The sequence below is a fragment of the Setaria italica genome, chromosome IX, assembly GCF_000263155.2.
Source record: "Setaria italica strain Yugu1 chromosome IX, Setaria_italica_v2.0, whole genome shotgun sequence".
NCBI lineage: Eukaryota > Viridiplantae > Streptophyta > Magnoliopsida > Poales > Poaceae > Setaria > Setaria italica.
In genome coordinates this window covers 34,828,712-34,855,917 of record NC_028458.1, presented here as the reverse complement: position 1 = coordinate 34,855,917, position 27,206 = coordinate 34,828,712, and the positions used below count along the sequence as shown (strand labels likewise).

The 27,206-nt window shown below is 40.1% G+C and overlaps 2 protein-coding genes across 3 annotated transcripts; both read right to left on the bottom strand.

Annotated features, from left to right (window-relative positions):
- Window positions 1–8,030: 8,030 nt before the first annotated feature.
- On the bottom strand, window positions 8,031–9,853 carry LOC101776874 (homeobox-leucine zipper protein HOX15). Its single transcript, XM_004983431.3, has 3 exons — window positions 9,261–9,853; window positions 9,077–9,156; window positions 8,031–8,841 (listed from the first exon to the last, which is right to left on the bottom strand). Exons 1-3 carry the CDS (start codon window positions 9,627–9,629, stop codon window positions 8,547–8,549), a joined length of 744 nt encoding a protein of 247 aa, XP_004983488.1. The 5' UTR covers window positions 9,630–9,853; the 3' UTR covers window positions 8,031–8,546.
- Window positions 9,854–20,244: 10,391 nt separating this feature from the next.
- LOC101776470 (inositol-tetrakisphosphate 1-kinase 1) lies at window positions 20,245–26,985 on the bottom strand. 2 transcript variants are annotated; one of them, XM_004983430.2, is made up of 10 exons: window positions 26,509–26,983; window positions 24,403–24,484; window positions 24,152–24,184; window positions 23,441–23,561; window positions 22,975–23,067; window positions 22,092–22,211; window positions 21,838–22,014; window positions 21,529–21,584; window positions 21,363–21,447; window positions 20,245–20,779 (listed from the first exon to the last, which is right to left on the bottom strand). In XM_004983430.2, the coding sequence occupies exons 1-10, from the start codon at window positions 26,682–26,684 to the stop codon at window positions 20,685–20,687; spliced, it is 1,038 nt and encodes a 345-aa protein (XP_004983487.1). In that variant the 5' UTR covers window positions 26,685–26,983; the 3' UTR covers window positions 20,245–20,684. The 2 variants fall into 2 exon arrangements, 1 of the variants encoding a protein (XP_004983487.1); XR_002675874.1 differs by lacking the exon at window positions 20,245–20,779 and having other exon boundaries at window positions 21,748–22,014; window positions 26,509–26,985.
- Between the last annotated feature and the right edge of the window lie 221 nt (window positions 26,986–27,206).

Below are 27,206 nucleotides of genomic sequence, written 5' to 3'. Positions count from 1 at the left end.
TTGATACAATTTTTAATTTAATGTATCTATGATTACATGTGTGTATAACTAATGTCATTATTAGTTGAGATGGGAGACAAAGAGGATGAAAGGTATATAATGGAGTAGATTATTGCTGGCGGTAGTGGCTCAAATGTTCCAAGAACCTACACCGAGGATGAGGGTAGCCAGGCGGATATGTTCCTCAACATGTCCGTTGATGACAATGTGGAATAAGACATTGCCATGATGGAAGGTTCCGGTGAGGTATATATCATTTTCATTGTTTTACCCCATCTATTACTTCATATTCATTATTACTATGTACTAATTAACGAATCTTGAACTTTTAGCCCTTTGGGTCGATGAAGTGAAATAAGCCGTGAGGTCGTACAAAGATAATGGAGGGAAGGCTTCACATAACCGAAGTGACGAAAGAGAGCCAGCCAATTGCTCTCGAAAAAGTCGCTAGAAAGTTCATGAGTCAATGCGGGGCTATTTTAAGGGACAACATGCCCATAAGCATTCGAGAATGGAAGGGTAAAAAAGATGATCCATTTATGCTCCCATAGACACAAATGTCAAGAAACACTTCACACTTCCTAATGGCGTCGATGAAAAAGTTGTGAAAGACTGGAAGCTCAAGAAGATGGCAACCCAATTTCAGACCTTCAAGAATCTGGATGCCAACTATATCAAGAAGGGCCGAACTCCAGATTTTAATGACTAGCCAAAGTTAAGAGATCACTGGAACTCATTTCTGGAATACAAGAGGAGTGAAGATAGTGCGAACAAGGTTCATGTCAACTCAGACAATGCCCAGAAGGAGTACCATCATCGTCTAGGGCAATGTGGTTACAGGAGTGCAATTCCCAAATGGAGAAAGATGGAACAAGACCTAATCGATCGAGGTATCATACCAATGACAATTGACTGGCCCGATCAATCGAAGAATTGGTATTACGCTCACGGAGGCACCCTTAGCCCTGAGGATCGGACAATTATTTTCAACGAAACAATACGAGAGAAGGCCCTCAAGCTTATCAAAAACATTGAAGATTCTAAACAAAGAAAGTTCAAGCCTAATAGAAAGAACGATGAGCTGACTTTGGCGCTTGGGAATCCCAAACACGCATGACGTTGCCGAGGCTTCGGGGTGGTTCCATGGAAGTTTGCTTTCCGTAGGGATATCGACATGTACAGAAGCTGGAAGAGAAGAAAGGAATAGCAAGAGGAGAGGTAACGGCACATATTAGAAGCTAAAGTGCATGAATAAGATGTAAGAATGCAGGAAGAAATTAATCGGTGAGTGTCCTTGGCAGTTACTGAAATGGCCCAATCTGGAGCACTATCGGATCCCAACGTCGTCATCAGCCTTTCTCAACGCTGAAGCAGCTATGCTTCCACAGAGGTCCCCGATGAGAATAGGCCAAGCTTACCCGTGGTTGCACAGGACAACCAACGGTACCCTGTGGATGACATCACTCAGCACACCTCATGTGAGTTGTACAGACCACTTGGCAACTTCACTATTAAGGTATACATATATATAATTTATGCAATTATCTCAATTGATCCATGCCTCAGGAGTTTAATAACTTTTTTATTTCTCCTATATGTACAGGTGGCGTACGGAAGTGCTTTACCAATCCTGCTAGGACAGTCAAGCCATAGCATGTCGATTCTACCTGTCTACTCCAGCATTGGGGTGGAGCAGATTTCTGATAGTAAATATGAAGGCTTAGAGCTCGACCTCCCGGGAGGTGATGGGGAAAGGACTCTAGGAGATGCACTTCACGGTACCATTCAATGGCGCAAATGTTACATCATCATCCCCAGCCATGAGACATCATTTCTTCCCATAGATCCCCCGCAACCACCATCTCCTCAGAACTCAAGACCGTCATCTCCAACACATCCACCTCCAGGACCGTCGTCACAATCGGGACTGTCGCATCCTGCTCGATCACTATCTCCAGCACCATCAAATCCTGTAGGCGGGAGCGATGATGACCAAAACACCCCTGCTCGATCACAGTCTGCAGCGCCTGGACTAAAGTCTGGTGCGAGCAAGGAAGTACCTGCAGCACCTGTCAAGAAGTCGCGACCACTGTCTTCCAAGCCAATGGTGCCATAGGTGAAAGAACCGAGGAAGAAAAAAGAAGTCTAAACCTATTAAGAAGCTAGCAGGCGATATGACTCCTGAGGAATTGGAGGAGGCATTGCAAGCACATGTAAGGGAGTGGATTGAAAAAATTGCTGCAGAATGAAAAGCGAAGAAGAGGGAGTGGATTGAAAAAATTGCTACAGAATGAAAATCGAAGGAGATGGAGCCTAAGCTAGTAGATTCAGCCAAATTAAAAAATTTATTGGCATGAAAAAAGAAGTTAAGAAGACGTTACTATCGAACTATGATCATTCGTTAGTTAAGTCTTGGTAGAAGAAGAAATGAGGAGAGTCATCGTCCAGTCGTATTGTCCCCTAGCTCGGCCAGCAAGATCAGCAAGCAGATCAAGAAGCTCAACAAATAGCAACTTTGCCTTTAGAACAACAAATTAAGGTCGTTAAGTTTATAGCAGATACAGGTCTCTCGCTTGCTGAAGTTCTAGGGCAAGACGAACTGCCACCACCAGAAAAGACTATACCTAAATGACCCTTTGAGTTAGGCAAGCCTCTAATTAGGTCCGAATTGGTACGGAAGCTCACAACTAAGATGTATGAATTCCATCAGTGGTACATGGAGCAGTCGGCCAATGATAGGGTCTTGTTCGCACTACTTGTTAAACCAATTGATTTTTTTGGTGGAGGTGAGAAACTGTTGTGGTTGGAATTCAAGGATATTTATGAAGTGTACCATCAAGATGCCCTTGATGTCTCTCTTATCAGCGCCTGAGTTTTGTAAGTGTGTGTTTACTAAATGTTAATTTTGGCTCAGCTCATTATTGTGTGTGTGTTTCATCCCACTAACTTTGTTTTTCATTTTATGTAGGATGCAAATTCAGAGGTGCCGCCGAGAATCCTACTTCAATGTTAACTTCATGGACCCAACTCTTGTTAACTAAAAGCAGATACGGGATCAACCAAAGTCTACATTGGACGCAATATATAAATTCTTGGAGCAACAGAATTACAAATAATACATACTAGTACCTTACCACTTTAAGTAAGTATGAGTTTCCTTACCTAATTAATGTTAGTTAGTTCTAATATGAACATTTATGTACACAATTATCACTGGATTCTTCTTATAATTATGATTGATCAAAGCAACATTATTGTCTTTGATTTGCTGAGGAAACCAAAGGACGAGTACCAAGACATTCAAGATATGCTTAACTTGTAATAATTCTGGATCTTTATCTCTATGCAAAAGTTTGTTTCCTAAATTTTCACCTAACACTGTATCATATTCATTATTTTAATTTGCAGCGCATGGAAATGATTCCGTAAGTATCACTGTGATTAATTCAAAGAGAAACTTACATTCAGTACAACTTTTCCGATATGCATGAAGATTGCACATTTTGTATGTTCTATAATACGAATATTTCATAACTTATTTTTTTCCACTAAAGTGCTTGAGACAGGAATAAGAGAATAATTTATGTGGATACTACGTTTGTGAGCACATACACCATTTCGTGAGGTACAATATCCTATCAGATAAAATAAACCTATTAATTATTAATCATTTTCTAACTCCTTTTATTTAATTGTTGGTGTAACATTCACATATTTCCAAATTACAGATGTGGCAGATTCGCGAAGAACTCTTGGAGAAGAAAAGGCTTTTAGCAATCCAAGAAGCACTCATAGGATTTCTGGTGGACGAGATGATAAATCCCAAAGGAGAATTTTATTACGATGGACATTCAGTAGCCAAACCGAGCAACATCACGATGGGAGGATCCTAAGAATTATGAGGGCAAGTTATTGTATATATAGTAATTGTATTAATACTAGTTTAGTTTGATGTGTATAATATACTAAGAATTGTATATAAAGTAGTTATAATTAATATTATGCATATACTATCATAAAATATATATACGACATGCATACAATACGAGCATATACATGTAAGTAGTGTACGCTAAGGATGTATATGTATAGGTGTATATATATAAGTGAATCAACAATTAGCATTAATATGGAAAAGAATTCAGGGTAAAAAAAAGTCTTTAGTCCCGGTTGGTAATACCAACCAGGACTAAAGGGGCCGCCATGCAGGCGCATGCACGTGGCTCCTTTTGTCCCGGTTGGTAATACCAATCGGGACTAAAGGAGGTCTAGTCTCGAAAGATTAGTCCCGGTTGGATTTTCGAGATATATGAGCCTATCCAACTGAAACTAATGCCCGTTTTTCCATCAGTGTGCCCTATACTACTTGATATGCCTTTGGGTCTACTTGATCTAGGACATAGATCCCAACCTTATAAGTAGCTGGCGCTCAAAGCGCACCTTACACAATTTGCGCCTACTCAACTTAAGGGCTAAGATTCTGACCAAGAATCGAAAGATGCGCTTGCACTAAAGGCTTGGCCTAGACTTGGCATTTTGATAAGTTGTACACAGATAGGATAATTAAGGACATCAATTGGGTTGGAAAAGCAAAGAGGGAAATGAAGAAATAAAATAAATTTGTCCTTAACCAATTGTGGATGATCTTCATCATTTATATTTATATAGGGTAGAAAGGTCTTGCCTACAACTCTATTTCATTTGAAAGTTTCCATTATGGTGGAAATTTCTAACAAACTCGACATAGATTTTATTGGAAATTTTACTAATTACTGAAAAATTCCACTAATTACCGGAAAATTTCAAAATTCTAGCTAGCGGCATCTTCTGGTCATCGTAACTTTCTCATATGGATTCATAATTGAATGAACCATACGTCCGTTTTGATCATCTCGACAAAGGCTTCGGCATGGTAAAATCAATTGTTTGATTTGATCTCATCTTTATGTGGGAAGGGTCTCTTTATGTTTCCAATACAATTAAGCCAAAAATGTCTAGCAGTAGAACGTTGCTTTTGGTCTTTAATACACTTTCAGACTATTTAGGTGTCACCCGTGTGCTGCCCTTGCAAGTTGCAACATATATAGTTGTTTTAACCACGTGTTTGTACTATGTCGTACCTGGGCAAGTAGACATATCCAAGCGGAAATAAGCTCCTTTCTTTCTTCATCAGCAGAGGTACTTGAGCTTAATTAATAGGCTGTACATCATGGATTGGAAGTTTACTACTTTGGCATACATGTGCTAGAAACAACGGCCTTAGCTGTAGTCCAAGTCCACTCTCTTGTGTGTACTAACTAGGTGCTAGCCAGATTGGCCTTGAAAAGATTGGCCTCGATCTTTTTGAAGCTCCATCTAAGGCAAGAGGATTGGAAGGGAACGAAGGGATGAGTCTAAAATGAACTAATTTTTAATTTTTTCTCCTGTCCCTCCCACTCAACTTCAGTCCAATAGTATCCAATCAAGGCACAGACATCAGCGACCCACCTGAACCCTCAGTATGCTATATATTAACTGAAACAAAAATTATTTGAGTGAAAAAAGGCAAGTGAAGGTGCCTGTCAAACCACAGTAGGAACCTATGCCTTCCAGAGGTCATGGTTCATCTTGTTCAGCTTCAACGTTGCCAAGGAGCGGGTTGACCATGGCAGTACTAGATAAGCTCGCCATGGACCTTTCCTGGATTGGATCTATAAGATCTGTTTTCATGTGTTGGTTCTGAACTTCTGATTACCACGAAAGAATGCAGAGGTGTTGGGAGCATTGAACCCCATTCTGGACCGCACCTTTGTTAATATAGAGGTGGTAAGAGCCGCTATCGTGGCTTACATTGTTGAGCGTATCCGGGAGAAGTTATTGAAGATCTATCTGGAGTTACAACAAACTACAACAGACTAGAAGATGTACGCGAGCTATACAACTACTTCCTTCATCCCGTGAAAAGTGTGATCCTACCTTTTGAAAAAATCCCGCAAAAAAGTACAATCCTAGAAAATAAATCTACCTACCTACCTAAATTAAGTGGTCAAATCTGATTTGCATGCTAAAACTTATTGCATGTGGCCAAAAATGAGGGTATTAGAGTCTTCTTATGCCACCACTAATCTATCCTAGAAAAACTAGAATTACACCCTTCATGGGACGGAGGGAGTACATGGCAACTACTTCCCCCAAATATCTACTTCCTGTACACATGGAATGTATGGATGGTAGAAAAAAAAACGCCCATGGTAAACCCTAATTCACTAGATCCATCCTCGTCAATGTTATTATTGGAGGAAAAAATTTAGAGGTGCCTATACTGCATGCAGTGTTTACAATTCCAGTAGATAAAATTTAGAGGTGCCAAGTGGCGAGCAAGAGAGCAGCAGCCGCCGCCGCCGCCGCAAGGAATGCAGAGCCCGAGCCAAGAGGAATTGGGGGCAATTTAGGGTTAGGATGGGGGTATATGGCACGTGGGCTGGCGGGGAAACGGAATTTGGGCCGGATTAGCTCAGGTCATGGGCCGGAGATGAATTTGGCTGAAATTTTTTGGCCGGTACACACTTTTTTCGGGATCCAGTGAAATTTCGGCGAAATTCCGCAGAAATTGTGAACCCTGACTACATGCATCTGTACTTGATGAGGTGTCCAGGGTAGACATTCAACATTTCCAAATCTCCTGAAGAGCTACAGATTTGCCTGACTTACTCATCATTTTTAGGCACAAATTTTCTCTCGAACTTTTCTTAAAAGGGTATCAGACTTTTAGGGAATTAATTTGGTTCTGATTTTTTTTTTGTGATACGATTCTAGAATTGGCCGCGTGGACAAGCCGCGCTCTGTGGGTTCTCACTTGCATCTGTATTGATGAGGTGTTCTTGGTAGACTTGGTATATGCAGTCAGCATTTTCAAATCTCCTGAAAGAGTACAACAACGTAGAGAAGATTCCTGAGAAGCAATGTGCGATTCTACATCAGCCATTATTGGCTGACTTACCCATCATTCTGGACTTCCCCTACACGCCAGCTTATTTCCAGCCCTCCTCCTTTCCAAGACTTTTCACCACACACTCAAACACTAGACATCCGTATGCATGGACGATGTCAGTCTCAACGCCTTATAAAGCATGAAAAATGGTTTCTGGATCTCAAGCATGTGAGCTGCCTGCCCATACAAAATTTCATGGTCCTAGCACACAAGTTGCATATTCTGTGACTGTCAGTACTCAAGGATGATGTCATGGACTATAGCTCAGGTACAGAAGCCCCATGGGAACTTACATGCCTTGAACGAGTCTACTACTAATTCCAAACACATTTCAACGTGCAACCGTTGCACCGAAATACTTATCGCTTTAGTCAGCAGTGGTGCAATGGAGACTATGTATGATAGAGACGGTCACGGCCTATATTTCAAAACGGAGGGAGTACTGACTTTCATCGAACAGACGTGCATGACTGGCATAGAGGATTCGTGATGCCGTCCCCCGCAGGTGACGGGGTCATCAAGAAATTGCCAAGAGATTGGGAGGCAGGAGCCCGGATGGTGTGTGTCTCAACAGAAAGATCATTGCTTGTCTGTGCCCCCTGCATGCACACCCACACATGCATGCAACGCATGCCTCGCAAGTTAAACTACCACAGCCCAACCTCCTTTGGTGTATCACGACTAGTTCGTGTCTTTGCTCACATAATATGTGCCTCTCCCCTTATTACTAGAGGGATCTGGATATATTACTTGCTCCGAATCAAAGTTTACACGCTAAACAGATTAACTCGATTGGTCGATCATGAACATCACCCGAAAACAATATCATTATTATTATTATTCTTGTAAGAATGATCCCCTTATTTTTTTATATTAACAAAACAAAACGAATATAAATCTCTAACTGGTTTCTTCAAAAAAGTATTATTTATCATCAGATCGATGTAGACTTTTGTAAGAAATTGACCTTTTTATTAGAAAACTAAAATAATTGATTTCTTCAACCGCAATACGAAAATTTCATTTCTCTTTATCCGGGTTCACGCATACACGCACACAATTTCTCAAAACAAATCAATATATTATAGAGTTGGTGAAACAAATACATCATATGGATATATACATGAATTCACATCCAAATAAACTGGGATGTGTATGTGGTGTCATGTCATCATCATCTAATGATGATACTTCCCTGACTGACAATTAATAAAAGGAAATTCATCAGTAACAACTACTAAAGCTATAGCTACACCAACAACATCCACAATACTACCTATAGCAGCAGCAACACCAAGCTAGACATTTTTTTTCCCTAGATGCATGCATGCGTGGTGCTCCATCCTCCTCACACGCTAGTATTTCATTAGCTTGTGAAAAAACAAAGCTAACGAATTAAGGGGGAGGGGAGGGGAATATATGCAATCTATGGCCAATCAATTGCTTGTACATGATGACGAATAATCGATGATGCAGAGATAGAATGGCTAGCTAAAAATATATGTATATATATACATATAATGATTAAAATGATTTGCTATTGCCTAAATCATGGGTGAATTGATGGACGAAACGTTCAGCAGGCAGTGGAATGGGTGAAAGGGCTGAACAAATGGGCTGCTCGGCCGGGGCCGCCGCCCGCCTTGGGCCGGTCTGCACCAGTGGTGGTGGTGGCAGGCGCTCCGGCGAGGCGCTCGCAGGAGGGGCAGATGGAGAGCGTGGCGGCGGGCATGAAAAAGGTGGCTGGGTGGGGGTGGTTGAGGGCGCGGAGCTGCTGGAGCTCGCGGTGGAGGCGTCGGTTCTCCTCAGTTAACGTCTCGCAGCAGCGCTTGAGAAGCTCGCAGTCCACCTCTGTCTGCTTCAATTTCGTTCTGCAACAATCCATGCATGCACATCAAGATTAATTAATTATTGTTCAATAGATTATTAGTACAAGATAATTTTTTTCAGAAAGGAAATATAAGATGGATTAATTGGTTTATGAAATTCTATCAGAGAGAGTTTATGAATTGCTTCTTTATATTAGAATTGGCAAGAATATGTATGATGGAAAAGGAAGGAAAAAAGATATGGATAGGGGTTTTGAGGTGAATATGACTGACTAACCTGGCTCTTCTGTTTTGGAACCACACTTCCACTTGCCTCGGCCTCAGATTCAGTTGCTTTGCCAAAGCAGCCTTTTGCTTCTGCCCAGAGAGATCATCAACCATGCATCAACAAAGGGGAGAATACAAACCAAAAATACTGACAATTCAATTTTTACACGATATATTTTAATAATTTTGCTTACAGGGTTGAGGGTGCTGTGCTCCTTGAAGCGGTCCTCCAGCAGCGCCGACTGCTCCTTGGTCAGCCTCAGCTTCTTCCGGCTGTTGCACCCTTCGTCGTCGTCAGCCGCTACCAGCGCCGACGACGCCACCGAGTAAAGCGCCCTGTCGGCGGTGGCCTCATCGTCCTCCTCCATCGGCAGCTCTCTCTTCACGGCAGCAATCCTCACCGGAGCCGACAGGCGGCTGTCTTTGGTTGGGAGGCTGAGCGACAACGACGGCTCCAACCGCGCCCATGAGCGCGACGACGGCGAGGGCTGTTCCTTAAGCTCGTGGTGGCCGGAGGAGCCGAGGGAGAGGGCCAGGGCTAGACCGACCTCTTCTTGCTCCATACAGAGTTTCTGCTGTTGTCTAAGTCAGGGAGATAACGCAAGCAATGGTTTCTTGCGAAAGTTTTACCTATGGCCTGTGTGCATGTGCTCGCTAGCTGCTTCTGCGCTTTTGTGTATGTGTGGAGAGAGAGAGCTAGAGAGAGAATGGTTGGGGGAGGAGAGAATATGTGTGTGAGGGCGCAGAAGGAAGAAGAGGAGGGGGAGAGAGAAGAGGAGGATGGACACCCATACATATAGGGGAGGCAGGCAAGCCACATGAGCCAAAACAAGAAAACACAGACACAATAATGCACTCAGCACTTAAAGAGGTTGACAAAAATGAAAAAGGTACATGAATTGTAAGCAGGAACGGAGTCCATATATTCTAAGAGTATGTGGACTCCCTTTTCCATTGTCCTATACTTTATATATTATTATACTTGCATGCATATATGCACCTACTGACTTTTCTTCATTTTTTCCAGCTCTTCCAGTGGCTTTACCTTGTAGTCATCACTCACTCATTAGCATATGGTTAGATGATTGAAGCTTGCATATGGTATGATATATATAGGATCTGCACATCAGGGTTTTTTCTAGTGTTTGTAAACAAAAGGTCCCTTGATTATTTTTATGGACGATCGACCTCTAAGTACCGGTGGAGAATCCTCTTTGGTACCAGGTACCCGATCATATCACTCATTCGGTACTAAATCCAATGCATTTTATTACCAGGCAGTTCAACTGGTACTAAATGCACATTTTAGTACCGGTGGGTGGCTTTGCGCCAAAAAATAAAAAAAATCTGAAGTCACACGAATTTCATGCGTAATATGCGCGTACGCAGTCCGTGAGATTCAAATCCACGACATCAAGACTCACGCAAACCTTCCTTACCATCTCATATATACAGCACTGGTGATGGAGTTAGATATGCATTTATTTTGAAGTAAGTAGTAACCTGTACGGAGACTTTTAGTACCGGGCAATAACACCACCGATACTAAAAAGTACTTTTAGTACTGGCTGGTGTTATTGCCCAGTACTAAAAGTCTCCGTAACTTTTAGTACCGGGTGGTGTTGTGACTCGGTACTAAAAGGCCTCTGGGATCAAAATTTTGAACCCGGTACTAATTCCGTGCATTAGTACCGAACAAAAGCTCTCCAATACTAACATCATGGATGAATGCTCACTTCTCCAGTAGCGTGTATTAGTTGCAAATTAAATTAAATACTAGTTTTTGTTTTACACGAGTATGTATGGTGGTGATTGTGCCCATGGGCACTCATCGATAACTGCACTGGCCAAACCAGACCTCTGTGCCCATTTACTGGACGAACATTGATATGCTTCGTGACTCCAAAGTAACTTTTGTTTGGTAGTACTAGCATATACTACTCCATCTGCCAAGATTGCTCCATCACGCTTTGTTCTCGGTAAGGCTTGCCCTCTTTACACACCACATATTTGCTTTCCACATGGAACTCTGAATTTTGGGCCAGTTGAAAGGTCTGTCTGATGTGGGACACTGGTGGTTAGCTCATTTTGTAACAACTTTTTTAATGATGGGGGTTCAGAAGTCACAATTGCAATATCATCAATCAACATTCCCCAATTAGGGTATGTAGGTGTATATGGTTGAGTGAGGTGGGCTCTTCTCCTAATTCCATTCAGGAAAGCTTTTATTCCATTGGCTCTCTCCTAGAAATATCGATAATCTTCCACTGGTCTCATATGCATGCAAATTGCAGAAGCAAAGCAGTGGTCAATTTGTATACTTCTGCATATTGTAATTGCACAAATAAATAAAATACATACTACAGTATACAATAATAACCTGCAATACGCGAGATGGCGAGAGCAATAGTTCCATTCCTGCAGAAATCAGAGGGGTTGGGGGGGTCATGTTTTGAAAGTTAATATGGCCCCCAATCAGCGGAAAATCAATTTTTGACATGAACAAAATAACATAAATCTTTAATTGATCGTTTTCATGTTCTCGACAAGGATCGAAAAGCATTGAGTGGGCCCCATCCATTGCCTGGCCTTTGCTTCACACTATGCACACATACTAGCTTGTGGTGGATGGGGAGAGGTCATGATGGTATGGTGACCACTGAAGTACGGCCTCACTGTCTTGGCTATATGGGAAGGGTGATGGTAGCATGTAATCATGTAAGGAATTAGGATCTTGATGTTCCACAGTGAACTGCCACGGTACTGAAAAGGCTGGTGCGGTTTTAGGGATTTTGGAAGAACATATCATTTGAGAATTTGGTTGTGTCCCCTCACTTTTGGCAATGATACATATGTGTTTGGTATGTCCAGCCATGCATGTGTGAAGAGGGATGTTAATTAATTAGTGTCAGGTGGTGATCATAATTAATTATTGCCAAGGAACAACCAAGCCAACATTATGATTGAGTGTGATCCACTTGTTCCTTTGAGCAAGCAACAATCCGTGGGTTGGTTATTTATTTCCCTCTAGAAAATTCAGTATTGATATAAGTTGTGCAATGATTAACCCGGCCTTCCTCATCTTAATCATATATAACTACAATGTTGACTCCTGATGTCCACAGTGTATCGATTTGTTGGGCATGGATATGCAATCATTCAAAGTACAAATCATGTGGTTGAGAGTATTCCTAGATTCGCCACTATCGTTGATTGCCTCACAAAAACGACAAGTCCATGTGTCACGCGTCTAATGTGCTACTAGTGTATAGACTTTGCTAAGTAGTTGAGCTGTTATTCTATATAGTTCGCCGAGTTCTTGACCACGATATTATATATAATATATGCCACATATCCATCTCCCAACTTCTTTCATATATAATCTCAGCATCCGCACGTACGTAAGCAACCATATTTTAACAAACTAATTAAGGTGCTTTGGCCCTTTTTCCCTTAATACTTAATTAAGAATTCATTTGATCGACTTCATAAGAAGGCACTAGATATTTAATTTTGCAAATAAAAAATTGTGTTAAGGATCGAGTTCCCCAGGTAACCGGAGTTTTCAAAGTAAACTGAACACTGCTTTACTCGAGAATCAAACTAAATCTAGCACTGCTAAATTGTTTGTTCCCCATATGAGATATATAGCGCATGACAAGTTGCTTCACAATAGTTGAAGAAATTATTAGAAAAATATATTTTTTCCTCGAAACACAGAACAAACACAGATGATCACATGCATGCATGCACGCTTATTTTCTATAAAATCTACGCGCACATCCTACCACTATAAACACCTTTAAGAATATGTCGGCATATAAATCTTGATATTAACAAAATCACCACACCCACCTCGATGTCAACGGTCATGATTTTTATTACTGAAAAAATAGCCCATAAATATAAGTAGCTATGCTAAATAGGAGAGTCGAACCAGTAGAAAGCTAGGTTTCACCATTAGAGAAAACCTTAATAACTAAAGCTCCCATTTTTCAACATTTTTCTTAAATAAAAACTGTAAAGATGTGCTTTATATGAATTGTATGCATGCTGCGTCAATGAAAAATAAAGAATATGAAGACTTTCAGTTTTTCTCCTATTTTTTAAAGGATAATGTAAAGAGAGGAAGTCCTGCGTGATGCCCTCAGGTTGCCTCTCAGCTAAGCAAGAAAATCCTGCTTGACGTCTCCTACAGCTGTTTTGACACGTCCACACGCTGACGAGGATTTGGTGTGGCCCTACCAATGATTTGCCATCATGCAGTTGGGTAACATTCGATCTCCTTTGGATGGTGGATGATGACTTGGACCGACAACGACCTCTCTCTTCGGCTCTGGGATTCTTTGTGCAAAAAAGCACGCGTTTATTATTCTGTATTGACAAATTATATGTGTATATGGATATAGTATTTCGGTTGTGTATACTACTTCTCTGTTTGTTGTCAACTTTAATATTTTATTTTATACCTAAGCTTTATTAGAGTTCACGCATATCGTCATCAAGAATTCTAAAGCAAAAGTAGAATTCGTCTGTCCATCCCAAAATTAGTCCTGGTGAAGTTCAAGGACAAGTATTACCAAGGGTTGTTTTTGTTTTTCCGGCTCGTGACTGAACCAGTGAAAACAAAAAATAAATAAAATTTGTTGCAAATGGTACTTTTGAAATTCATGCTTGCACATAAATCACAGCTGAGTATTGGTGTTTCTGCAATATGCATTGAAACGTGTAAATAAAATTGACAGCGAACTGTGGCTATCATGTACGTATCCACATAAGATCAGAATTTGTGAGTAAAAGGAGTAAGCAATCATGAAACTTTCTGTATGGTGATGAAAAAGACAGAGACAGGTTGAATATATCTTGGTCATTTGGGTGAGTACCACCAATACCACAAAGATAAGGTGGTTTCATATGTTTGTCTAATCCAATGGTGTCCCTCAATAGCTGCCTAGCTGCTTCCTCTATCTGGCTATCTCTCTCTCTCCCCCCAGCAAAAAAACCTCAGCCGACCAATGTTGTCTGCAAAAGTCTCTCTCCTCCCGTGCTCTCCTTGTCACCAACTTACACCTAATTACACACACATGCATATCCCTATCCAAAAGTCCAAACACAATGGACACCTCCCCTTTTATGTGTGACCATGATGATATCATGTAGTGCCACTAGCTACCATTCAACCATTTCTTTTATCACTCTTGGTAGGTTTGTGGATCACTTTTTCTCCAATTATCATGGTGGTGTGGGATATATAGAAAATAATTTTCTATCATGCATCATGAGATCGACTATCAAACGGGAAAAGTAGATATGATTAAGTAAATATAATGTATGGAAATAATATAATCCTTCTGTCCAGTAATGTAAGGCATATTTTGATTTTATAAAAGTCAAATTTGACTAAGAACTTAGACTTAGTAGGAGTGACTATGTTTTCCTTGATTGGAATTAGTTATGCTATTCTTTGAGTGGTAGGCGATGTGCTCGTTGGTAGTGCAGCGCTAGTGTTGACGTAGTCTCACAATGTACTCATAAGGAAAAGAAGTGCAATGAACTAAGCACATAGCTTAGCTGGCTAGGTTTCTCATGGTGGAACATGCACACCCGAGTTTGAGTCTTTGAATCAGCACATGTGCTCAAATTTTACTAGATTTATTCTAAGAACTAATAGCGATGTACTTTCAGGGTAGTCAATGTGCCCGTCGACAGCATGTTAGCTCAGTCTCTTGGAGGTGTTTATAGGGGTAAGGTTTGCGTGTGTTTGTATTTATAGTGGTGAGTGTGTATGCATGTTTGTGACCAGAGTACCATGAAGCATAAAAAAGTGACAGGATGTTCATGCCTGTGTACTCATGACGGGTGGATGTATCTGAGTCTGTCTGTGTACTGCATTTTTTCAAAAAAAAAATGAAAGAAGTGCAAAGCTTTAGCATCTAAATAAAGGTTCAGGGAGATTAAGTATATAATATAATATAAATAAGGATCTAATTGTTTAATAACCATATACCATCCTTATAACTGTTCATAGTTTATAAAATTTAAGTTTTACAGTTCCATATTTGTTGTAATTTTGCCTATTATGATATATATGATACTGAGAAATTTTAGAATGCTTGAAAAAATGAGAGTCGTTCATCCGGTGAAATCGAATGGTGCAGACAAAGAAAGTGCAATGAAGTACTAAAAAAGAAGTACTAAATTGGTGGGACCAAGTAAAAAATAGTGAGAAATTATTATGATGCCCTTTTAATTATTTGTAAATCTATTTAATTCTTTTTAAAGAAGGACCTGGCTGGTACTTTAAGATATATTGTGCGACAAGTTCACTGAATATCATTTAAATGCATATATAAGTATTCGGTGCTCAGATATCAATGAAGAAGCTCGCTATACTATGTATTTCTTGCACTGAACTATGAATTAATAACAAAGAAGCAACTCTAAATAACTTGAGTGCAACATTTACGTGCCAAATAAAATAGCAAGACACTAATATGTTTAACTAATTATTACAAGAATAATGACTTCGAACGGAGAAGAAAAATGGTGTTACATAGGGGTTGGACCTTGTTTTGTGCTGATGGAAGTGGTGCTTTATACGCAAAACTCTTTTTCGGAGGAAGCATCGTGGATGCTTCGTGGAGGGCCTTTATGAGTGTGTCCTGCAAAAGCCTAAAGTTTTCTTGGCCCCACATTCCATTGTGGACAACCTTCAGCTCATTACAACCTTTTTGGCGGACAATTGCCAATTTATTTTGATATTGTGCTAGCCATTTAGGGAACAACACTTTTACAAAATCACAGAACAAACATTACTTGTGTCAACTGAAGTGATTATGGGATTTATGTGACATAAAAACGAATCTAATGAGATGTCCTAACTTAAAAGTTACCTACTAAATCTGCATAGAAAATTAAATTCCCCTGATCTGTAGGGAATATTACTTTCACCATTATGTCATGATTCTTTTAAATTTCCCTGATTTGTAATCCAGAATTCATATCTGCCGACAATTCCACAGTCTATCACGTGCAGGATTAGCAGCTAATCAACTAAACAGTTAATAGAGAGAAATTGATATGAAGTGCTTCTCCACTACATTAGTTGCCTCTTTTATTGAAAATCAATCACATTGGACGTGTCCCGTCATGTAGCCTTCAACATCAATGTAACCAGAGAGCATGCATGCCTCTTGGGACCTAACTGGTTGATTTCATAATTTATGAAAAATATATAACATATATTTCAATAACAATTATTGAGATAGTTACCATGAAAATTGATAATTTTTGTGATCAATGCATGGTACAGACAATGACCGAAGATTATTCATGATACTCACACAGTTGCCTCAAGTATCAGGAACTAGATTTTTACTTGTTAGTCAATAACTTTAGATTAAACATCAACATGGTACTCTCTCTCTCTCTCTCATAACGATGATGAAATTGACATTGCTGGGAAGACAAGGACAAGGGTTCAGATCAATTTCCAATCCATGTTCAGATGGGATCTGAATCACACTGCAGTCACCATCACCAAATCCTCCACAAATCTGTGATGGAGGCCTCTTGCCCACCTTGTAAAATGTCTTTGCAACCCAACACCTGAATGTAGTGTAACGAATGATCCATCCAACTGCAAAGCAACCACCTCTCCTTCCTTAGCACCATGTTTCCAGCTCTTGTGGTCAACAGATCTTGTTGCGGCACAGACCATGCCAGCCAAGATAACCGGTGAGGAAAATGATGGAACCAATTCTTTTCCCCAACTAGATCTCTTTTATGACCCACACAAAGAAACTTCATTATTAGATCTTTGACTTTTAAGGTGCAGATAATTTAGTCATGCAAGAATTTAGTGGCTAATATATCTATTGTTGTAGTCTAATGGTCAGTAGATCAATATATACAATATTGCTACTAGAGTATGCTTAGTTCAATGATCTTGGAAACTGATCGAATTGGCAACATACATATTGGAAGATGTTCGATCCATGATGACGCGCTAGTAATTATCAACACTTCAGTGCATGTATGACTCATGGCTTCACCACAGAGTTCACTTTTACAAGCACAAAAGAACATAAACATTAGCCTAACTGATAGAGCTGGAATGTAACTGTGTGTGACATATTGTTCTTTCTTTCTCCAATTGTCTGTCAGTCATTTTAATTCTATACCTATAGCTATCTTGCACAAGATCCAGATTCAATTATTGTACTAGAGAATTTTTTGCTTGGACTTATGATGTTAGATGTGTAGTATATGCAACTTGTTTTTTCATTTGTTTGCTAGGATTGCCTATTGATGGAGAGCTAATTATTATACTTCTTCCCAACATATCATTTTTGTGCTTGAAGTTAAAAAATAACTTATGCCAAAGAGCTGGGCCATTACAGTACTTATTAAATGGACGTTACAAGTTAATGTTTTCCTTTCTGCCGAGTGGCTACTTGATGAAGCGCTCACTGCATTTTGAGTTATTATAGATAGTTGTGCTCCGTTTTCTTATTGCAATGGAACGCAAAATTATCCTATATATGTTCTATAAAAAGAAAAGGTTTTCTACACACTGTCAATATGCATACATCTCAAAACGCAAAAAGAAAGATAGTGAATAAGTTGGTGCCGATATTTTGACTTATTTTTTGAGCAAGAAATAAATCTAGACTAAGAAATAACCCCCCCCCCCCCCAAAAAAAAAAGGTTCAGCTTGTTCATCGATTTTCTTCGAAAGCAAGACCTGGCATTGAGAAAGTAAAGAGAAAAAAGTCCTAGTCATCGGTATGAACTAGTGCCATGAATTCCACTAAGGTAGTATGGCAATAAGGCATCAAATCAAGGGGAAAATATAGATTTTCCCCTTTAATTTATCTGAAGTCTTTCTTCAAGTTCAAAAGTAAATGTGTCTTGGTGGTAAGGCATCAATAAAAAAAAGATAAGTGCTTTTCCCCAAAAGTGCCTTGATTATTAATGCAATAATCTTACCACGGAAATGCTGGATCGCATGGGGCCCTGAGGAATCCCTTGCCGACGAATAGTTTTTCAGATATATACTACATACAAGTAGCATGATGTGGCAGAGGGAGAATTTCCAGATATTGTATCAGAGAGAGAGGGACATAGCAGCAATAGGCGTACGACATTTGTCTGCTCTTGAGCAATATAACATCCATAGAGATTGAGTGCACAAGAAAAAAACATAATAACCCACTATAATTGTTGTCCTTTTTATATTTTTGCTGTAACTGCTAACTTTTCAGCAATAATTATCTCAAAGAATAAAGCACCCTTCCTGTAAAATCATGATGGATGCTCCATTGAGCAAAATGATAGAAATCTGAATTAGCATCCACCGTTAGTTTAAACGGCATCAGATTCCTTATGTCTTGGACGAAGTAAACAGGACAATGATTGCTAATAGCAACCTATCATTAGGACCATATCTTGCTGTTTGCCTTGTGTCTGCTGGTCGCAGTGGCCAACCTATCATCAGGTACAGTCCAAATTGAGAAGCCCTTAAAGCAGAGCAAAACAACTTCCATTATTATGTAATTGTTCATTTGTGCCATAGCATATGACTAAGACCAATAATATGGGCATGCTGAAAGTTCTCGTAAAATATTGTTTTCAGAAAGGGGCTTTGGATAGAGTTGATCTGTTTGTTTCAACAAATTGTTTTTAACAATCATGACATAAGGATGCAACACCACACGCTTGGTACCTAAAAGATTTCGTGACCTAACATTTAGTTGAAAGCGTTGAAGTTAACAAACAGTTGATGTGTACTTATCCTCTTTGCGAAAAAGCTGAGTGTTGACTTGGTTGTGGATTCGTGAGGTGAAAACCTGATGATTGGATCAAGTAGGTAGTAACAAAAAATTTAAAGGTTGCGGATTAACTTCATTCGTATGTGATATGCTCATTGCGTAATGTGTGAGATAAAGTAAGTGATCTTGACCGATGAAGATAATGTTCTGATAGCCATCATTATTTATTTGAATGTGAAAAGCATGGGCTGGCAAATCTTTGCTTGACACTTCATACATTAATTGTGTTATCTCTCAACAAAAGTAGGCATCAGGTATACTGGTCCTGGCTAATATGTGTGTTTAACCTCCATGTGTCCATGTTTCAGAGTATAAAAATGATACAACAGTCAATTCGTAGCTACCATCATATAAGTGTAAATAAAACAGAGAAAACTGGGGATTTCCTCTTCAAAAATCAAACTAGGTCTAGATGATTCACCTAGCTAGTATCCAATGCAAACTAGAAATTACTCCCTATTTTCAAATTTCTGGTCTTATTCTCAGATGCAGGCAACAAGGTAGTCATCTCTGAAGAATCTCTGTTCATATTCTTCGCTCATGCCTGAGCAATTTCACTGCACTAGCTTCATCTACACACTGATTCTTCAATGAAACAGGATAGAAACTCAATGGTGCATGTATCGATATCTTAGTGCAAGCAATTGCATATAGTTTTGAATTGATCCTCAAGCCCCTTCCAGGAGAGTTTATAGGCCATTGTAGTATTGATCAAATAACGAATGACAGGCAGAGACAGAGAACTAGAAGACCAGACACATCAGTGCTCATAATTGAAGAAGTGGCACTGGTGAATCAGCAAGATAGTGATCTTGATTTAACTGATGAACTAAAGAAAACGGTTTATCAGTGGTGTCATCAAATGCTATATATGCGCACTAGAAGGATGATTTGACTGTCACTGTACCACCTTAAAAAAATCTTTTTTTTTGTAAGGCCATCTTAAAAAACCTAGCTATTGTAAAAATCGGTAAAAGAGGATAGGTTTTGCGGTAAGTTTCATCCACAGCTTTGTCTGACTAGTGAGCGGAAAGGATAAAAGTTCAGGGTTCTGAACTAGTGATGCTGTGACCATCATATTGGAGGACGAAATGCCTCTTGCCTGGCTGTTATGAGTGAGACAGGTGTAGAACGTGGTAGCATGATCCGTGTTATAGTCTACTATTAAACATATGCCATCATTTTGGTTTGGTAACAGCTGTTGTAAGATTTGGACGTCTGAGATCGGTGGCTGCATCAATATGTGCCTGCAAAAGCTATACATGATCTCTCTCTGTTTACGAATCAATTTACACGTGATTGGCAATCAGACCAAAAGCTTAGGAATGTGCAACCAACGCAATGATGAATGTCTCAAGGTAACCTTCAGCAGCAATTGGTAATTGAATCCATGAGTTCTGTTTGCCTTTACCTTCTAAGTTCAGAAAGATTTTCGAGGCTTCAAGGTGTCCACAACCACAACAGAGCATCAGGTTATCAAAGATTATGCACGCCTTGCATCTGATGAGGACTAGCTACAACATCTTGTTGCAAAGAAGCCAAGGTAGGGTCTCAGTTTAACGATTTACACAGGTTGGCAACAGGACAACGAACATTTCTTCCCATATCATCCCCGCCCACATGCTGCATTTCTCCTTTGACTTCTAATATGCACTTCCTGTCAAGGTTAACCCCCATCCCCTTGCTATGTACAATATGGAAAATCTATCTAGTTGCCACCGACCACTGCTACATGGCTGTTTGGCATCTGTCAATAGTCTCCATCTTGGCAAGCTTCTCTACGCTTCAGCTCCCGCTTAAAAGCATCTTGTACTTGCTTTGCACGAGGCTTAGCAAGAAGTCAGTAAATATATGCTCATATCCTGGCATCTTGCCGTACCCTGCAGAATTTTGGCTACAACAATCAAAAAACACAACAAAGGATAGCAATATGACACTTTGCTTTGCAACAAATTGTGAGTGTTCCTATTGATGGTCATGTGATATGCTTTGAGAGCAGTTCTGAAAAGGTAAAAGAAGCTTATGCAATAGTTTCATCATGGAATGTGTAAGTTTACCCAAAAGAATTTGTTATGATCTTATCTCAAATAAAGCCAACCATGTGAATTTCTTCTGAATCATCATGCTGTGGTCATACTCTGCATGTCTTTAAATTTCACCCAGAAGTGCATCTGTTGCTAAAACATGCACATAAAATGGCGCACTGTGGCCACTACAAATGCAGCAACAGCAATATGCTTAGCTGCTACACAAAAATGGCTAAATGCTGTCCATAAATCTAATCCAAACTAAGGTTTATGCCCCAGACATACATTGAGGGGGGAAACAGAGGCACTATAATCCGCACAAAGCTAGAGACTTTACAAACTGCATCCACTATAGCCCACTTGTGCACAAAAGCTATAATCCACACAAAGCTAGAGACTTAACAAACACACAGGGAGGGAAGTAGAGGCAACATACCAGGAAAATAGTTGATGTCGATGACATAGTACCGATCCTTTCTTCCATGTTCTCTAATCATATCTATGTTAAACAGTCTAAGACCCTGGTATATTTGAAAGTGTCAAGCGAGCACATAAATGTCAAGTGTTGTATTGGGCTAATACATAATGAGATTTACTCATACCAGTCGGCGTCGAAGCTCCTTGCCGAGTTTTTCTAGAAGTGGCTTTGGAGGAAGTTCTATCATAAGAGCAATAAGTTAGACCAGTTGCAAACATATATTTAACAGGGAAATCAATAAGTTGACACCTCTTCTAAGAGACTGAACAACTTCAGTGGAAGTTACTTTAAGGATAGAAAAATGGCATATAGTGATATAGGTCATTCATCTGGGCAGTTATACCTGAACCAAGAGGACTCAGGTGGAGCATGCAAATTGCAATAGCTTAAACCAATGCAGATTTAATTGACTTCACCGGCGCAGAAGTTTTACCTGCAATAGAAGGGTCAACATCTGCATCTTCTGCATTATTTGTAGCACAGGAAACTCTTGGAAACCGAAAGATGCCATCATTGTTTCCCAAGTCATATGTGTTGACATCAGGAAGCGAAAACCGGCGGACAACACGTATAGTTTCACCAACAATATATACCTTAAACAGGATCCCACCTGTACAGACAACAAAATTCAGTTTCAATATAGACCGATGTTTTACAAGTATATACGGGAGAAGATTAAATGTTTACCATGGTTGACAAATTCCTGGAGAACAAGAGGAGGATCAAGCAAAGGCAACGATGACTCCACATATGCAAGGGATAGCTCATGAGATTTTGATGTTCCATCAACAACCAATGGTTTGGCAACTGCAAAAGGGGTATTGTTGACAACAGAAACATTCAGGACTTGACCATGTCTTGTTTTGAACATGTTACAGCTTTACATGAACAAGGAATAGATAAACATAGAAGATGCAGCATGCTAGAATGAAAAATAAATGAGGTGAAACCTAAAGGAATTACCAGAGAATTTCCAAACCATTTAGTGTTGACTCATCATTAGTTGAACTAGAAGGAATAATGGAAGAGTAAAGTTCAGTAACAGCGAATATCCCTATCATACTTGATCCGGAGACCAGTCTCACCTTCATTCTCATGTAACACACTACTAAACACTGACAGGCTAGTATGCAAAGCATTTTCAACAAAATATTTGAATAATTTTACATGTCATTGACTCACAAAAATCCATAGAGGTGGAGCAAAATATTCGAAACTCCTAATTCATTTGATAATTGCGTCTTTTCCTTGAAAGGTACATTTTGCACACAGCAATCAAACCCAACAATGAAAAATACAGGAAAAAAGACTAATCCAATAACAAAGACACGGAAGTTACCAATTCTGGATCATCACAATATTAGGTCACATTTAACACTAAACACATAAATTTTGTCAATAACTCAACAAAAATATAAATATTGTGCTCCTATTGTAAAGTTTAAATGAACCAGTGTACAATATCTGAGTAGAAGTTCAATGCAATACTATTATCATGAGAAACTTTTGCATACTATTATCATGATTTCTCTTTGAGTAGCAGGATCACAATTATGTGTGAATAACTCACCCAAGGGCAAGGTTAGTCCAGCCTTGGCAACTGCATCAGGTATGGAAGACGGATCTTTCATGATAACCAGCTGCCGTGGAGTGCAAACCTCACCTGCAATATTTAATCACAAGCAATAATTTAGTGAAAAGATCAACATGTTATTTTCCTAGGATAAAAGTGCATAACTCATTTCCAGACACGTGGCATTACTAAAATTGTAATATTACACTTATAAGCAAGTCAGAGAACCATTATGAGCATTTTAGAAAGTAGAGCTCCCACATAGTCTCCGATTCCATGCCATAGTTATCCTGTCAATAACTTGAGCAATCAACTAACTCCATCCCCTGCTCTTTATCTCTATGTTACTCTAGACCATAACATATCAAGTTAACTTACACACATAATAAAACAAACAGAACTCATCACATAAATCTATTTGCTAATACATGAATGTCAACATTGCTGTTACAAAAAAAAATACCATAGCCATTGGACAAGTTCAGATCAGCAACTTCTTGAAGCATGGACTGGCGATTGTGCAAATGTTGGATAGCATTTGGTGGGTCAAGGACAGTCACTTCTGGATGCTCTTCACGATAATCCTTTAAGAACACGAAAGAAGTGAATATATGCAAAAGAAAACACAACACTCAGCATTTAGAATGTTCAGCATGAAAGTACTGCAGTAAGCACAATTCTGCAATCTGGCTTTAAACTAAAACATGATACCTAATTGCATGTTGCAGACAGAAAGAGGTATACAAGAAACATGATACTAGCTACGCTAGTGACCTTAGTAGCACCCCAGGTCCTGGGTTCGAATCCCCGTGGGAGCGAATTTCAGGCTGGGTAAAAAAAGTGGTGGTTCCCTAGTTGGCATGAGTGAACCGACATATGGTGGGCGCCTGGGCAGGCCCTCGTGTAGGGTTGGCACTGGGTTGGGCCTCAAAGCATGGGTTAAGGCCTGAATCATAGGGGGTGGCATCCCTATGCAGGGAGGGGGGGGGGGCAGCTTTCGTGACCTTTCTCGGCCGGACTCCGGTTGAGCTCTTCTTAGTGAAATACCGTGGGGGCAGTCTTTCCCCCGCCGGCCAAGTTTTTTTAGTAGCTACGCTATATGCAGACCCAGTTTGAGGAGTACACAACTACACTTTGCACACAGAAAGTTTTCCCTTTGGTGTTCAGGGCCTACCTCCAGAACTTGCTGCCACTCCTTGCTAGTAAGCTGACAAAAAGCATGCACAAAACTGAGTTAGAAGCAAACAATATCAGCAGAGAGCATGATGACAGATTTTGAAAATAAGATGCAGGACACAGAAATAGTCTGTTATAAGATATGTATGGCCCAGAGAAGTGCATCTGGATGTTCAACAAAACCTATGTAAGAAATAAAGGATACCCAAAACTGCAATATCATCTCAAGATAAAGACCAAACGACGGACCTTGTGCAAAATGATGTCAAATGGGCCTTGTTCGGAGAGAGGACGAGTCTCATCAATTGATGCGAAATGAATGCCTTTCTTCCTGAACAAATGCAATATAGCAAAACAGTACAAAACACTCATCAATAGCATAACGACAAGGCAGGTAAGAACATATTAGTCATATTTATACAAACATCAAAAGAGAAAAAAGAGCAGAAACATCCAAAGCAACATATGAAATTTTATTGAGGCAGCTTCAACAGCACACCTTAATAGATAGATACCTACAAATTGAAGTAGCAAGGATGTAACATAGGCTAACTTGATTTCAAGTGAAGAAACCAAGAAATAATGTATAACCCTCTTCAAAGGAAACTCAAGGTTGACTTCACAAAATCATATAGACTGGTGGTAGCAGAATGAAGCTTTTTATCGTCAAAGTTTTACTATAAGGTTTGTTGATTTAGAAACTACATGTTCTTCTAAATATAGCAAAGAATAATGCGTATATTGAATCTCATATGCATGTTATCTGCTGTATGAAATTGGACCGATATGCTTCGCTATACATTAGCTGCGCACTAACCTAACAATTTAATGTGCTGGAAGCCAACAGGTACACTTACACCATAGCATCCAGCCCTTCTTATTTTCATGTAAGAGAGGTAACATATCATAAATGCAATTAACAAATCAGCAAACAGAACCATCAAGGTTCCCTAGTTTTGCATGTCATTCCTTCCTTCAGATAGAAACCTGAATGCAGCCAAGATTGGAGCTGTATTGCTAGCTAGGAAAAGCATGAAATAAACCTCACAATACAAAGCAATGGTTCTACTAACAAAAGTAAACCTAGCACACAAAAATTTATTTTGTTTACTTCACAACATTAGCTATGCTGGAGCTAAATATGCGATTTCAAGCTCATTCATAATATTCATACTAAAAGCTACCACATGGAAAGCATTGAGAACAACCGCACTTATACAGACATTTCATATGGTACTTGAAACAGCTTAAGCCTCTAAATGGAAACAAATCACTAAATGCACCTGATTGAACATGATTTCAGAAACAAAGCAGCCTATCAATAAATCTAGAAAAGCAATCATAGTTGATTCGAAGCTTAAATGCTTAGACTTCTAGAATCACACAAAAATTATACAATCTTTGCTTCAAAATAAATTTTAAAAAATTCTCTTCTAACAAACAGGCATTCCCTGTTTCAATTCATTTATTTCCTTTTCCACCATCTTTTGTTAATTTGAGCATGTATCAAGTCTTGGTCAAGTCAAAATATCCATATAATAGTTTCAGTTGGAATGAGGCTTCATTCAAGGAAGTTTAGAGTTTGCCCAACAGCCTGGACAGATTATTTTGGTCCCCAGTGGTCATCTTAAAGGCATGCCCAAGACATGTGATGTGCTTATCCACAAGAATATTCCAATATGAGAGTCTCAGACACCAACCAAATGCGATGTGCATACAAAATTGACCGTATTTCCATATCAACAAAGCAATAAGCTATGCAAAGGGTCAACGCAACAGAAAAGTAATGACTACCACTGATAGCTTGTGTCAGGATCAACATTTCACAGTCAAGCCCCTAGATTCCTTCCAATACTAGTAAAATAGTATGACCCCCGGTTTTTAGCTAAGATAACTCATGCAGTAGCTACTCTCACTATCCACTTGACTAGTTGACTCCAACTAGATCATAAGGCTTCAATGTGATGGGCTGATGGCTACTCCTTGGTACTAGAGAATACAGTCAATTCCATTCCATTCCATCCAAAACCTTAAAAATCAAATCACTTCCCCCATTTCCTACCTACTGAATCAACAAAATTCACTTCCCCGTTGAGAATTTTCCAACGAGGGGGGACAACATAATACGATCAGGCAATGCAAATTGGATATTCAAATTGACTTGCACTTAAGCCTCCAACCATCAATCCACAATTTCGTTTGCGTTTTTCCAGAATAATCAAATTAATCAGAAACCACATCTCTTTCAGTCAACCAAATCGGCCACCACAGCACATCACACGCCTCTTCTCCTGGGACAACCACACAAAAGATTCTAGCTTTGACGCGGGAGGGTCAGCATGTCTCCTCGTTTACCTGGCGAGCGCGAGCAGCTTGGGCTGCAGGAAGCTCTTGACCTTCTTCTTGGTGAGGGCGTAGCCCACCACCAGCCGCTGCTGCCCCGCGGAGGCGGGCGGCGGGGTCAGCGGCACCGGCTCCCCCGCCGCAGCCGCCGCCTCCTCGTCGTCCGACACCTCCCCGTGCACCCTCATCCCAACAAACCCTAACCCTATCCCCGCCGAGGAATGGCAATGGAACCGCCCCCCAACCAAAAATACCTCAAAAAATCTGGAAAAAAAATCCAGGAAAATCCGGCGGCGATCGGGGGGAAGGAATTCACGGACTGGGATGGTTCAAGATGGAAGGTTCGAGGTTGGGATCAGGGAGAAGATAAGACGATTTTCTTGTGCAGAGTGTTCTGTTTTTGGAGCTTTGCGTTTTAATGGCGAGGCGAGTGAGGAGAGAGGGGAAGAGAGAGAAAGTGGAGGGAGTGCAGAGAGGAAGCAAGCGGAGGAAGAGCAGGACGGTATTTGTAGATGACGGAGGGAGCAGGCACGGGGCTGCAGGCTGCTGCTCGGATCCTCTGCGGGTGCACAGCCCTGTGGCTTCTTCTCTACTCTGACCTCTTACCACTAGTGGCATTGTGGCAAGGAAGCCACATCCTTGGTGTAAGCCAGCTGAGGAAGAAAACCTATCCTCTTGCATATATGCACGGCCAATCGTAATTGAAATCT